At 27.2% G+C, this 16,832-nt stretch overlaps 1 protein-coding gene across 1 annotated transcript in view; it reads left to right on the forward strand.

Moving 5' to 3' along the window:
- The window catches only part of lilli (lilliputian), a 109,023-nt gene that overhangs the window by 34,837 nt on the left and 57,354 nt on the right, over window positions 1–16,832 (forward strand). Inside the window, 2 exon segments of the mRNA XM_067265155.1 lie at window positions 357–462; window positions 5,378–5,929. Coding sequence (XP_067121256.1) covers window positions 357–462; window positions 5,378–5,929 — 658 coding nt within the window.

A 16,832-nucleotide genomic window follows, 5' to 3' on the forward strand; every position in this document is an offset into this window, starting at 1 on the left:
GGTGAGTGGGGAAAAAATAGTATAAATGATGAAAAATTGTTCTTTATTAAAAATACAAAAAGTATTAATTTATATAATATATATATATATATATATATACAGTATTAAATTGAGATATTAATGTACAGTGACCTCTCAGTTATACAACTCTTGAGGGACCAATGATAAAAGTAGTATAAGTGAGCGAGTTGTACAAAAGAGAGATTGACCAATTTCAATTGAAAATTATAACACCGAGGGAAATTGTAATATAATGTGTATTAAATTATTTGAAATATCTTACATAAATTTTTATTGATTATTATAAATTTTAAAGATTTCTAGAAAGATATAAAAATTTCTTACTATTTTCGTAGTTTGGAAAGAGATGTATTACGGGAAAGGCAAGCAAGACAACGAGCTGAACTTTTGGAGAAGATACACGAAACACCTCCCCAACCCATTTTCAGTGAACCAATTAAGGTAATTTTTTAAAAATCTTTTAAAAGCATTTAATCTTTATAAGTTGTATGCATTAACTGACGTACAATGTATAATTATAATATAAATAGGCACGACTTTTCTTTGTTTGCATTTTACATGTGAATTGGCAATTTTATAACCAACTTGACTCGTTATTTTCAAAACCAAGTCAATTTCCAATAAAGCTGGTTTTTATTTTAACTCTGTTTTGATAGTTTTTTTAACCAACACAACAGGTATTTTATTCCAGTTTACCATTTTTAAGACCTTGTTGTTGCAAGGTCCAAAATGTCAAAGAAATGACCCTTGCACCAAATTTGTAAAACATCAAAAAACTTTATTAAACTATAAATGCCAGTAGTCTACTGGACTTTCTGATACAAAACAAAAATTATAATTGCAGCAACAATAACTAGTATAAAACTCAAATATTACATTCATTTTTTAAAGATGATGCAGTTTCTACAAATACCATTGCACATGTTAGAAATTATTATTATTATTTTTTTAAACTACTTTTGAGCCAAATAAAGCAAACAAATGAAAATTAATTTTAAGCAGTAAAACAAAATTTAGGTGCTAAAGTAGCAAACAATATATTAAAATTGCCAGCCTGTATTCTATTCTTAATGAGGCTAAACTAAAATTTCAAATAAACAAATAACCTCTCATTTGCAATTACAAAAGTAAATAAAATTTGGTAATTTAAGTAAAAGTAATTAAAATAAATAAAAAAAAACGAAATAGAGAACTTCGTACTAGAATGTGGAAACTGGTATTTAAATACCAGTAAATACTGGTTTTGAAAATTAATGAGAAAATTCGTGGTTTTGATGATAACTGCCAGTTTGAAATTCAAATTGAAAATTTGAAAATACCAGTAGATATTATAACTGGAACACCAATATTTATTTTCTAAATTTTCTTAAAGGCTCATTTTCTTTTTATCATTTTCTATGATTATTATTATTATTATCGTTTATATATTTATTATTATTGTGTTGGTAGAGTGTTTCCTACACTATTGTCTAGTGCTATGCTGAACTAAAGTCAAGGCATAACTACAGAAAAAATTTTATTTTTTTTTTTGTATGCTGTTCATGTATGTATTTGTGTTTAAGAATTTTCCGACTGACACGGGTTTAGTATGGCAGTCTTCTATAGTGTGTTTTGAACCCCCGATGTTTCGAGATTTTTGTGAAATGTATGTGGTATGTCTTCGCACATACTTTACTTCATGGGCATGTCCTGAGTTTTTACTAATTTTTTCAATGTATATATTTAATATGTTACGAGTGTGTGGAACAGCAATGTCTATGATGCATGTGATTTTGTTTTGATTGTCAATGAATATGATAGCTGGTATGTTACGATGTATTGTTTTGCCTGTGATTATGAGTCTGCCACAATGTATTTTATGTGAGCAGTTTTCTATGACTGTCTGAGGTGTGTATTTGTAATATTATTTTTGGATGTGTAGTAGTGATTTGGATGTATAGTAGTAGTTATATTAATCTATTAACTATTATATTATATAAAAAAAGAGTATGTATAATAGAACATGGTATCCACAAAGTGCCTTCCACTATAGAAAAAACTGCAACTAAAAACTGATGAAAAGTGGTAATTTGATATATATCAGTATTGACAATGTTGGTAATTTTCACATCCTACTTCACTACTAAATACTGATCTTTAATATGGTAAATCATACTCATTTTTGTAGGCTTCATCAACAAAGCTAGATCTGCTACACATTATCTTACGATAGAGTTTACTATGCTTTTCTTTTATTGAAAATCAGTTCTCTTTACTTTACAGTACTTTATTTTTGGATTATTTAATTTTCATGCCAATAGGGATTACTGTACATTGTTGGTCAGGATAAACAAGGTCATTTTGTTTCTCTCTTTTCCTCTCGAAACACATTACTGTTGTAAACATAAGCTATCTTACCTTTTTAATGAAGTATATGAAAAAGAACAAAGTCACTTGAAGGAGAAATGCTGAAAAGGGAAAGAGAGTTCCAATATTTTATTGGATAAAAATTATTTCATTTCTCCAATATGCCATTAATGTCCCTTAAATTTCTCTCACATTTTTTAAAAGGGACAACCCTATAAAATCTGGTCATTAATGTTGATGTCTGCATTTTACACCAGTGAAATAATTATTTCATTTTTGTTGAAAGTGACGTTTGAATTTTCATTTGTATATATATATGTTTGACTGCTATTTTAATCTGATGACATTGATTTAAAAATCATTGAAAATGTTTGGTTTTCTTATTATTAAGTAAATTTCTGAATATTACTGGTATCATTTCATTATTTATACTTCACTAAATCCAGTTTTTCAAGTATTCAATAGTTATCATTGATCATACTTATTATCAGATGTTTAAATATGTTATACATATGTTTACATTCAATATTAATGTATGTAAATTATAGCTGATTTGAATATTTTTGAGCATGTGACAAAATGATCTTTCTATGGTTAGTTTAACCATAAACTTGAAATAATAATGTGATAGTATGATTTATCTAAATTCTTAAGGATCTGCTTTAGAAAGATATAGTTCTAAGATCTAGATTTATCTGATAGCCCATATCTGAAGGTTATAAGTTTCTTATTTCAGGTTATTTCTTTTCTAATTCTTTATAAATTAGATAATTAGCTTTAATAAATAGTGGCGTGCCTAATTATTTCAAACTTTTACAGTAACTAAAAATTTTATTAACCTAATTTTTATCAAATTACTCTACAGTCCAGTGTCTTCAGTAGCTTGTGTACAGTAAAATAAACCAGAATTTTCCATATAAATTAAAATCAGGAAAATAAGCAAAAATACTATCTGGCACTTGAGTGTATGTGCACTTTTGTTTACAGTGTAACATGATGCTCTTACTTGTAAATTGCCTGGGATGCTTTACTATTGTTATTATTATTATTATTATTAATAGTGTATTTTTATCAGAACAAAAAGTTTTTCAACTTAAATTAAAATTGATAATATGCATTATCTATTTTGTTTTTTCTTAAGTCTTAAAATCTATATTTATTTTTGAAAACATCACAAAAAGTTCTGGAATTAATAATGTGATCATTTATTTTCATAAACTGAAAAGGCTTGATTTTGAACTTTAACTAAATAAAGATATACCTACAGAGCAGAGCATTTCTAGAAATTTTTATTCTCTGTCTTCAGATAAACAGCTTTTTAAAAAACATAGTTATATTAATTTTGAACATTTTCTAGTGTCGTTTGCATATGAGATACTGTTTAAGTTTTTTTTATTGTAAATTTTAATTTTAAAAAGTAATTTATAATATTTTTTTTCTATAATTTCAGCATATTTACTTATTTTTGTAATAGTTGGAACTACTGTTGTAATTTTATTATGTCTTTTTTATAAGATACTATTTAGAGTAAATGGAATTGGATTTTTGGATACATTTTCAAAAAATATATTTTTCTTTCTAACAAAACATGTTCTCAAAATTCCTGTCATTTTCAAATTTTAGTATGAAGAAAGAAAGTCAGTTAAATTTAGTTGATATTGTAAAATAATATCTGGTATCTTATAAACAAAAGTATAGTGTTTAATTAATTTATTCTTTATCTTTTTAAATGACATCAGTTTTTATTTTAGTTCAGTTATTTTATTTAGTTTTTTGAATTTAGATAAAATACAGGTATACCTCGAGTTACGTCGTTCTCGATTATACGTCGTTTGTCAAAAAAGTATATGGAAAAATAAAAATCAAGTTTAAGTCATTTTATTCGACTTTACACCCGTCTGCCACAAATATTGAAGTCGTAATATCACTAGAAAAGCGTTAAAAGCACATAAAATTATATTAAATATGTACATTTACAGTAAATGTTAATATAATCATCATAAGTCCTAGAGAACGAAACATGAAAACATCTGTGTTTCTGTGTTGTTGTCTTATTTAGCAGTCTTTAAGTGCTCATTATTGGCATTTTCCACCGTAGTTTCGACTTATGTCGTAACTATGCAAGTAAATTCGACTTACGTCGCCTCTCCTGGAACCAATTACCGATGTAAGGCGAGGTATACCTGTACTGTATAGTGCTTTCATTTTTTCATAACAAAATATATTTTTGTTCATAAATTTTAAGAAAATGAATTTTATATTTATAAATTCAATAAATAACAATTATTTAACTACCACTTTTGCCTTTTTTTTTCCCTGTAACTTTTAACTATCATTTATAAAAATAAACTGTATAATTAATAACCAGTCTCAATCACTAATTTTTTATTTCTAATCGATATTATTGGATAAAATTCTTACCCTGCTTTATTATTGTCCAGAAGGATTTAAGCTTAAATTCAAAATTTATCTTAATCTTTTAAATGCAAGGGGATTCAAAAAGAAATTTGAAAAAATATAAAATTTTAACCAGAAGACATACAGGATCAGTTGAGAGTTAATTTATAGCAAAATGCATTCAAGTTTTACCTCACTCATTTTGGTTTGACATAACCATTGGTAATATAGCAGACATACCTCATGAATTCAATTTCTCGTCAAACTCAATGCAGCATACTTTTAGAAATAACTTAGATCTTTAATGAAACTCTGAAAGAAGAAATTTAGAGATGTCAAATGTAGGAACAATGCTATCTGCCTTGCTTAACCAATTCATCAACCTGATGGTAATGAAATGTTTATAAAAGCTTAAGAAATATTGCATTTTAAGAATGTAATGTTTTCTATAAAACTAAAATTGTATATTTAGAAAGTTTAATAAGAATTATATCCTTATTGTTGTGAGAATATTTTATATTAACTGTTGTTATTATACTATATATATATTAATTTAATTAATTACAGATATTTTGTATTTTCCTATTTACAACTATAATTTTCTATTATTCAGGTGGATCCTTCCTTGGAAGATGAAACCACTAGGCGCATTAAGAGCACATTAGGTGATTTTAACCAAGTACAACATTACCTTGTTACTGATCCAAAGCATTTAATTGGAATTTCCAGATCTGGTTTAATATCTAGCCATAACAATGGCAATAATTCAAGTTCTGGTCAACAAAATACTACTACTAAAGATGGAGTGTGGACACATTCAAATCGAAAATTAGGATTAGTGAATGGACAGAATAAAGTCAGTCACAAGAGTGGAAATCATGAAGAACGAAAACACAGTAATAACAATAAATATAAAAGCAAAAATTCTTATCAAACTTTAAATGAAAACAAGTCAAAACAAAAAGTTCAGATAGATTCTCATGAGGCAGATAAATCATTTGATAAAGGAATTAATAATAAACATAAAACTACAAAATCAAGTGCCTTTCCAAATACTGAAAAAACATTAACAGATGATCTGTGTAAGGAACGGCTAGGAAATGCAACTAGTGTCGAAGTTCCTAACAAAACTGAGAATATTTCAAAGCAGTCTAATGTAGATCAGGTTAGTAGTAGTATTTAAAAAGTTTTAGAAATAACAGTACAGTAAAACCTTGATTTAATGGACTGGTTTAGTCAAGGGGTGTCTGTTAAAGCTGCAAGTCCATTATATAATAAAGTAGGTTTTCCAAATGTATGTGTTAAAAAATTGACAAATTAGTTATTTTATCTGTTTTTACTTATATAGAAAAATTTAATTATGTATGAGAAGTTTAATTTTTATAGAAAAGTTTTCTATATTTATTATTGCTTATGTACTCAGTAATTCTGAGACTATAATAAACAAGTATATGATTTAAATTGAAATAGATAGACAAATATTTTTTGGAAAATACACTTTAATGGTATTTAACTAAACAAATAAGTACTGTTCTTAAAAAGAAAACAAGATTTTAATTTGAAAAAAAGAGAAAAAATTTCCTATTTATTCATCTTCAGATGATGATAGATTAAGACATTCCCATTGTCACGTGAAGTTAAGAGCATGGCCATGTGACCCTCGGATTCGAAAAAATAACTTGTTAATTTAATTACACATAAGAAGCATTCTAAAATTAACAGCGTGTCATTTTTCACATATGACATAAGAATCAGAAATTTTGTCCATTAAAATGAGTCCATTAAACTGAGATTTTTCTGTACTTTAAAAATTTTTATATTACTTATTTTTGAATCTTTTATTTTATAAGTATCATATATATATATAGAAAATTATAAGATATGTTTAATTACCTATATTTAATAAAAAAACAAAATGTCACACATCATCATATAATGTATGTAATGTTTGAATTTTTGAAGCTTTTTAAAAAATTCAATCATCACATCTCAAAGAATTTTTGTAGCTTATGGTGGAGGTGATACAAATTCTAGATCCAACACATTGGCTTCCTTGGGAAAATACTGTATGCAAATATGTTATGAATCTTTGGAAAATTATATTTTCAGATTTTTATTTAAAATAGCACAATGGAAATCCTTTAATTATTTCAAAGTAATGGCTAACAGATAAATACTTATCAAAAGGTCAAAACTGAGTAGTGTCATCTATCAGTATACGAGTACAAAAGCTGATATATGCATTGATTGGCTACTACTTTTGGTAACTGGAACACACATTTTACGTTGATGTTAAACACTTTTTTACACTAAGTTCTTAATCTAAACTCTTCAATTGAATTTTAGTTTCTAGCATGTTTCTTGTATTTTATTTATATTTGGCATCCTTTCGGTTCATTATGAATAAGTAAAGATGTACCAACCACCTAGATAGCTTTTCTTATATTTGTAGACATTATACTCTCTAAGCAATGAAATAAACTTACAGAAAGAATAAAGGCCTTCTATAAAGATTACTTTGGGTGTGAATTGGGTGTCAAGATAAGAAATGGCTACATCAGTTTTGTTGCAACACACTTTTATTAATCTTTTGCAGTGGTGTTATGAAGAGAAAGGATCTTTGTTTGCAATGTCTATGGTTTGGCACAATCCAACTAACCATTTCCGATTTGTTTCTTTATGACTGAAATCCAGAACCAAAAATCTAAGAGAATAAAGTTTCTGTGCTTTGGATGATATAATTTTTAAATATTTAATATATTTTCTTATGTTTTATTTTCTATTGTTTAATTTCAATTTATTAAAATAAAAATACTTAAATGTTTACAAATTGCTTGTGATATCTTAGCTAGTGATTTTCCAAATGTGTTGTTTTTATATACAGTAAAACCTCATTATTTTGATATTGGATAATTCAAAGTATCGCACAATTCAAAGTCACGTCTAGTTCCATAGAATTTTGCATATATTTTAGTTTGAATAATTCGAAATATACATACAATGAAATGTGAAGTTATTATCTAGTCCAGTGATCCTCAAAAATATTGTTCAATTTGAAATCTTCCATCATATTATGTGTTTGTAAGAAAGTTTCTATGACTAAGTGGCAGTTTCAGTTTTACCAATTATGCATTGTTGATTTATTGGACATTGTTCAAGGTCATTTGGACATTGTACATGTTTGCCAATGAAGAAAGAGATTTTTTTATTTTTATGGAAGAAATTTGTTTGGAATTTAATTGTTTCAAGCCTTTTCCTGCAAAATACCTATTGTTTCAATAATTTAAAAGCCCATTAAATACACGTTTGTATTCATGATAGAATGCATTCTTATAGCTTTAATCATTAATAGAGCTTGTTTTTATCAGATCACATGATTTTCAAAATCTCGAACTCAAGACAATGAGTTCTTCACAGAACTAGACAAAATTTGCAGTAATTCTTTTTGAAGCAATTAACCTTCTTTTGTACATTATTTTCAGGTCTTGGTTTGAATATAATTTAGTTACATTTTAATCTAGTACCGGGTAGATGCCAACTAACAGTTTTTTCAGTATAGTTTAAATTAGTAAGTAATAACTCGTAATATTAACGTATTTATAATCGAACGTGTGAAATTATACAAGATGATGTCATAATTTTATTCAAGAATTACAAGAAAGTTTGATTCAAAAAAAGTTTGGATAATTTGAAGTCATGTTTTTGGTATCATTATTTAAAAGTATTAGTTCAGGCTGTGAACACAAAAAAACTGTAAAAATACCTATTTACCCAAATTATAACCAAAACTTATTATAAGCAGTCTTAAAGCATGGTTTAACTTATGTTTATATTTTGGGGCATGATAATTCTGATAACATTAAATGACGATAGTATCCAAGGTTACTAGATAGACATAAGGTTTGTATTGATTAAATGGGAGTCTAATATTGGCTATTAAAATGATGTTATCATAGAAGCATTGCAAACTTACATTAGATTGTAAAAGTGAAATTTAGACATTTAAAAAAATTTTTTTATTGATAATTAACTCAACGACAATTACAGTTCAGTCTTGTAGATAATCACCATCATTATCAATCACATCTCACAACCTTTGCTGCAATCTCATGAACATAGAATGACTGGGGGTTTTCCTTGATGAATGTCTTAAGCATTGTTCTTCTCCTATTGGTTTTCTTATTGAACTGTATATTGACAATATGGTTATGCAGGGTGCAAAATAGATGGTAGTTGGTTGGGGCCAAGTCTGGGAGGTAAGATAGATGAGGCAGAATCTCCCAGTCCAGACTGGTTTGCTTCTCTAATGTTATCATTGTTCTATGTGCTGGCATGTTGTCATGATGGTTTTGGACTTTTTCAATTTTTGGTGTGTATGGGACACTCAAGTTGTGCTAATTCTCTGTGGTCAGACATGGATTATTGTCTGTCAGTTGCAGTAAAATGTCATCATTAATGGTGGAATTGCTGCTTGGATGGGGTTCATCTTGAAGCAAGAAATCTCCATTCTTGAATTTCTTGAACCTATTGTAGCAGGTCTGCCTGTTGACTGTGTTTGTGGGAAATGCCTTGTAAATAAGATTGTGAGCCTTTGTTGCATTGTGACAACTTTTGAAGTGTCAAAACAACAGTATGTGATTATGTTCTTTCTAAAGTTTCATATTGTCAGACATTGTTTATATATCTATTTTCAATAAAATATGTGATGAAATTTCCCTGGTTACTCTATTTATATACCCACATTGAATGTTATAGAGCATTTTTTCCAGTCATTTCTTGAAAAAATCAAAATGTCTTAACTTCACCTTCACCATCTGATATGATTTCTATCACTTCGTTGAGTTAAACTTTTGATCATACTAATAGTTTATTTAGACTTTATGCATAAGTATTGATAAGTTATTAATTAATTTAGGTAAAATGATTAAGTGACTAGTCATTACATAAAAAAAATTGATGTATTGTCATAGCAGAATGAATTAAGTGTTTTGATTATTATTATTATTATTTTTTGTTTTAACCAAACTAATCCTAAAGATGGGAAACAGAGTGGCTTAAAGGGGTTTACTAGAGGGTGATGAATGGATCTTTAAATCTTATCAAGTGTAGAAGGGTTTGTCAACACTTCTGTATTTTGTCCCACCTGGCTCTTAATCACTGTTAAGGCTTTCCATTACATGGTAGCTTGACCTTTGGTTGGTCAGGCCCCTACTTTAAATAGGAAGAAATTGAAGAGATGAGGAGAGAGACCTATTGATCCGGGAGGAAGTGAGTTGGAGTGAAAGGTTTGTGGAACAGGTCACCTGTACTGCCTTTGCATACAAGAATACCAAACTTGATAGGGGTTGAGAGGAACCCTGTGATTATGTAGGAAGTTGGAGAAAGTAGAAAGATTTCTATGCCTTAAAGATTAGCTATTGTCACATGAAAGTTATAGTAGGTGTATCTTGTACTGTACATCTTAGTAAGCAAACAGGATGGCAGCAAGTAAGGACAAATCGGTCTCACAGAATCACAGTTTCAATTTTTACAAAAAACTGAAATTTGGAGCAAAGCTTTAAAAACAACTGAAAAATAAAATTTGTTTTATTTCGAATCTCTTTTCGACACAATATCTTCAAGTCGGAATACTGGTATTATAAACAATCACATACTCACTCTTTGAACCTTTATATACGGTACTTTTTAAACTCCAGAAAAAATGTTTTTGACCTCACTTTTAACCTGAAGCAGACCTCGAGTGAGGCCAAAAACATCTTTTTGACACTATTTAATGAGTGAAAGTTCATGTTAACTCTAAAACAGTATATTCACTAATTTCCTGCATGGAAAATTTGCGTATCAATAGACTGCATTTAAAAACTTTTTCTGAGTTTTCTTGATTAGATAGCTAAATGGAAGTTTATCATTATTTTTCTTTATTTCTTATATTTTTTTATAGATTTATTATAAAATATTAATATTGAAATATATTTTAAAACATTATGGTTATGTTTTTAAAAGAAGTAAATAAGTAATAATGATGAAAATGTTAACAAAAGCAATAAAAACTCTTTTTTTGAAAAAAATTGGTGCATTTTTAAAATAATTATCATAAATAAATTTTGTATTTTTGGAATTTAATTTAATCATTTTGTGCAAATAAACATCAACTCAAAACCCCAATTTATTGTTAAAACCAAACAAATTATGACAAGTTTATATCTAATTACACAGCCATTTTATATCCTAATAACTCAGCAGTATATTTGACTTTAGCATTTTGTGCCAAAAATAGGTCACTCATGGCATTGACTTCAATTTTATTCCTATTAATATAATAATTATTCCAATTCATCACATTTATAATTGTATATACTATTCTATGACGATGAAATGTGCTTAAATTAAAGCATTCTTTTAATTTAAAAAAAATTTTAGGTTAATTTATTAGTTTAGTGTTTAGTTAGTATTATCAAATTATATGATAGGCCTATTTAATGATTTGTATGATTTAATTTGAATTTTTCCAAATTATGTAGTGATAATTACTAATTAATTAACTTGAAAATTGTTTTCTTTTGTGTGCAATAATTTTTAGGGAAATTTTGTGTATGTTCAGGGGAAAATTAGTCCCGAAATTATTCTGCACTCTTGATAAGTTGTCTTTATGATTACAACTACAAGGTAGTCATTGCAACATCAAAAATTTGATTTTATATTAAATCAAATGTAGCAGTATCTCTGACTTCTATTTCATTTTTGTTTTGTTTGAAATATACCGTATTTTACGGACTATAAGATGCTACAGACTATAAGACGCACCTTAATACTATATATTATGCTTTTACTATATATTATGCTTTTAAGAAAAGTGTAGAGGTGTAGGAATTCTATACAGAAAAGGGATATATGTTTAAAGGTTAGAGAATCACTAATATGTAGCAATAACATAATTTATCATAACAATAGTATATACCGTATTTACTCGAATATAAGACGATCTCGCATATAGGACGAAGTGTGATTTTAAAAATTAAAATAAAGAAAATTAGATTTATTAATACAATTCTAATTTTATTTCGTTTAATAACAAGTAAAATATCAAATGCGTGTAAATGCACACGTCTCGCAAAAATTACTGGCATTTTAAACTTCAAGGAAAAATCTTGTAAAATCGACAACATAATTTGTTCACGTAAAGCTGCACAATCGGAAACCTATTTTGCCAATTCTTAACAGTCGATTACACTTACGAGTTTCTTTGAATTCTGATTTCCAAATAATCATCTGTTTTCACGTGGGAATGAATTAAAACTTATATCGGGCTCCTGTGTAATTTTGGAATTCAATTCAAAAGCTTTGCTTTTCCTATTGCTATTCATCTTTACTCCTGACAATACACAAGAACGATTCAAATGACCCAGATAAAATACTATTGTTTTTAAACACCAGAAGGTGAGAATCCGGTAAAAAGTGCGAATACACAGTTTACAAAAATTATACAAAAACGAAAAGAATCCTTTGCTCGCGTGTAAAGGACGACCTAGGTTTTTGAAGCAGTGAAAAATGGATAAAAACCTCGTCTTATATGCGAGTAAATACGGTAATTTAAAATATTTGTAACAGTTATAAGTTAGAATTACTTAGTTCAGTTTTCACACTTGACACAATGATTCTCAAGGGTACGATATTGCGCATGTACCGGTACATAGTGAGGAGTGATGTCACGCAGAGAGTAAACAAACATTTCTTCATGATATAAGGTAGTTTACTTGTCAGTTTTTGTGGAATATAACAATCTGTTATGTTATTCAATTTTAACGCTTATCTTAGTTGTTAGAGAAAAAAAAAATCCAATTAAGTAACACTTTAAAATCATGTTTTAGATATGTGAATGCTTTAAAGTGTATCTATAATTCTACATTATCAAACTATATTTCATTACCATTTTATTCTAGTATTTTTGCACTTTCACGAGTTTTTTTAATATCTTGTAAAAGACATTCATATAATTTTTATAAGATAATCTTTATTTAATAATGAAAAACACAATGTTTAATTCAAATTTAACAGTCGAATGTAGGAACAAAATCAAATCACCATTCTTTAGGTTAAGGGTGTATTTCAGAATAAAATCACTCAATAATTTACTATAAGAATGGGGAAAAGTGTAGAGGAAACTAAAATGCTTTCTTTTTTTGTCATGTCCAATCATTAGGAACAGTCGTCCATTCCAGGACGACCTTTTATTCAAGATTACACATCTGCAAAAATAAGCAAAACAGTTTTAAAAATTCACAATAAAACAAAAAGGTTAAGAAAAAGTATTAAATAAACTACAATTGCGTAAGTCACGAATTTATACAGTAATAGGGTGGATTCTGTAAAATGTTCAAAAATTAATTTTTAAACATTCTCTAAATATTTGTTAATATGACATAACCTTGAATAATTTTACAAAATGAATTATTTTAAAGGTTTGTTAAAATTTAAAGATCTGTTAAAAAATTACAGAATAAAGTCATACATGTTATGTTATTTTAACAGTTAACAAAATGTATGTATCTTTATTTTTTTTTTTTAATTTGGAAGTGTCTTAATTAGTACTTTTTATAAACAGCTGTATTTAGTTAGCGTCTACATCAGTGATTCTCAAACTTTTTCGATCCACCGCCCCCTTTGTTCCATAAAGTTATACCCAACGCCCCCCGTGTGAGAAAGGATTGGAAATATTCTTAGGAAAACTTTTCTACGAATCTCACACTTTGTGCCCTTACCGTACATTGTTCTCGACATCTGGAAACCATTAAATGCAATGTTCCCTCTTATCCGTTTGACAGAGGAAAGGGAACTTTTACCTTTGATCATCGTTCAGTACCCTGCCTCCAGCGCCCCCCTAGATTTACTCACCGCCCACAAGGGGGCGTTATCGCCCACTTTGAGAAACACTGGTCTACATAATAATATTTTTCAAGTTAATCCAGACCTGAAAAATATTAATTTTTTAACGATTTTATAATTATAAAGAAAAATCTCGTTTTATGTAACCGGCTATTTTAAATCACTTTTTTATCTGTTAAAATATATATTAAATGTTAACTTATAAATTGATCAAGCAATAAAAATAAGTGAAAAATATATCAAAAAGTGGATTTTAAAAAAAAAAAATAATAATCTCTGTTTACTACATTTATTTTTTACATTTAGTAACAATAAATGAAATTTGCGTGACTTTCTGAATGACATCACTGTGAGAAGTCTGCCCTTTTTAAGCAGCACGAGTATCATACCTAGAGAATCCTATTGTACCGTGGTTTTCACATTTAAATACATCAATAAAAACACAATTTAAAACAAATTCTAGTAAGAAAGGTGTGAGATTTACCGATAAATGTTTTCGATAGCTTTTAGCCAATTATAAACAAAACGCAAATTAAACCAAGCTTTTTGGCTTGGCTTAATTTGCGTTTTATTTACAGTAATCCAGTTTTCTGCGGTAGTTATATTATAAATATATCGACGTTTCGTTTTAATGTCGTTATGGATGACGTACAATAATTTTAACCCGAGAATAGAAAGCACAAAATTTCAACATGATATAATAGTGTCCTGTATTTTAGAAATCTTAGTATATTTCATTACATTGTATTAGCTTAAGTTAAAAGTCAACTGTGAAAGTATTTACTTAAATATGCCATTATGCTATTGTATAACATTCATGATTCATCATTTAACTTTTAACTGTTCATATATTTAGAAATAACTATACAGTTGTAAACCGATGATTTTTCTGGTGCAAGCATCAGTTTTCAGTTTACTTAAAAAAGAAAATTGCTCATATACTCAGATATATGAAAACGTAAGGAAATTTACAATGTTTTATAACATAATTTCCAGTAGGAATTTTATGTTACATATTTGGTTATAAAAGCTATATAACTTCTATTAAGTTTTCAAAATAGTGACACGTTACAAAGATAATTTCTATAATTTATTAAAATTTATATTAAAATTTTTTTAGTAGCTGTATTTATGTTTATTAGGTGGTAGTTTCTTTAATCCGAATAGCAGTAGACTGTCTTACAGCTAAACAGGCTTAAAAACTCTTTTATTGGTTTTTTTAACATATGCATTTCGGACCAGTTTTATGAGTCCTGATCCCTCATCAGTGCTACAGAAAACAAAGGTTTTTTATTAACATGAGTGACGCCAGTACGAAACAATAAGATTTACAAAAAATTCCTTAAAAAACATTCCTAAAAAACATTCCCTAATACCTTTTCAGTTCTTCGTATACTCCTTATTATATGTTAAAAAACCAATAAAAGAGTTTTTAAGCCTGTTTAGCTGTAAGACAATCTACCGTTATTCGGATTAAAGAGACTACCACCTAATAATAATATTAAAATTTAGTTAAAAGCATTCATATTCGAAAATTGATTATAAAAAAAAAAAAAAAGATACATTTAAAAGAATGTTGTCGTATTTAAGAAAAGGAAAAGATATAATTACATAAATTAATAATCGAATATAAAATAAATTTTTATTTTAGAATTCAATGTACGTATTATCGTTATCTTTAATCTGTTTATGATTACATTACGATAAAACATTTGTTACTATACTTCTTACTCTAGATATTATGTTTAAGTATTATCTATTTAAATGTAATATTTAGAGTATTAATTTAATGTGTCAAGAATTTATATCAAAATGTTCTTCCATTTTATTATAGATGCTAAATTTTGCCACTTTTTTATTATAAAAAATGTAAGTTTTTTTTTGTATCGCTACAAAATGTACATAGGTTATGGAAGACAGTTAACCGGTTTCCGTGTAATTTTCGACTCGAGAAGTTTTTCAAATATATTATTCGTTTGAAAGCCGTAAATTTAGAATGACGACGAATAAATAAAGGATAAATTTAATGATTACGTGGTTAAACATAACCTTCACTTAAGTCTAATTATTTAGCTATTATGGTATTACATTCAAGGTTACGTCCAAAACAATTTTTTAATGTAATCTTGGATTAACAGCTTTGTTAAAACATTTTATGATTAGTTTAAAATTTTTCTAATTGGAATTACTTCTCATTATCTATTTAGAGAAAAGCCAAGTATGGTAGTTTCATTTTTTATGTTGTGTCTTTCTGCCGAGCTTTGCATCTGTCTCCATGTTCAAGACATTGTGTTCGTTCTTTATTTGATTTTTGATTATGCAACCTAACAATGGCTGTTAAAAACAGTCGAAGACATTAGTTAATATATTGATTTCTCTTTCTTTGCTGGATTACTGATTATTTTTGTTCAATACAGTATTTGATTCCAGTTTTTTTGTGTATATATTGGCATTTACTGCAGAAGTTTTGTTAAAAATTGCATCATAAAGATTCATAAATGCTTTATTGATTAATGAGTATGTTTACTTGGCATTAACTGATGTTTATTTTTATTAGTAATATTTATATACAATAGTATAATATAATTGCCAGTTTTTTAATTTAATGATAATGATAAGTTTATGGAAACAGTGACTAACATAAAGATAATTAGTAATAAAAATCTATTAACATATGAAGTAATCTTCCAAATATATATTTACTGATCTATATAATAATTATTAAAGAGAATTAATGTATTAACTGTTTGAATCTATAATTTCATTATGTTTTTGCATTAAATACACAGCGTGAATGATTTTCTAATTCAAAAGCAACATGACTAAGCAAATTTAAAACATGATGTTATAATTGTTATGTTTAAATTATTTTTGCTATTATATTCCAAACTAATCTTTAAATAACAATTTTATTATTATGTAACTTCAGGCAAAAAATACATATAACAATCTTATTAAATTATTTATTTACTTTTTGGAAGCACTGTTGAGTTTTACACTTTATATTCCTAAAATTCAGAAATATTTTTATGTATTAAATAAATTTTCATATGAAATTCATAAGTTGATAAATTAATTATTTCTCTATAAACATTTTCAATGTTTTATATAATAAATATTTTTAAAAAGTTTCTAAACTAGAAATTATGCAATAAAACAATTAATTATGTACAAGGGCAGCCTTG

The sequence above is a fragment of the Centruroides vittatus genome, unplaced genomic scaffold, assembly GCF_030686945.1.
Source record: "Centruroides vittatus isolate TY-2023 unplaced genomic scaffold, ASM3068694v2 contig_2104, whole genome shotgun sequence".
Classification (NCBI taxonomy): domain Eukaryota; kingdom Metazoa; phylum Arthropoda; class Arachnida; order Scorpiones; family Buthidae; genus Centruroides; species Centruroides vittatus.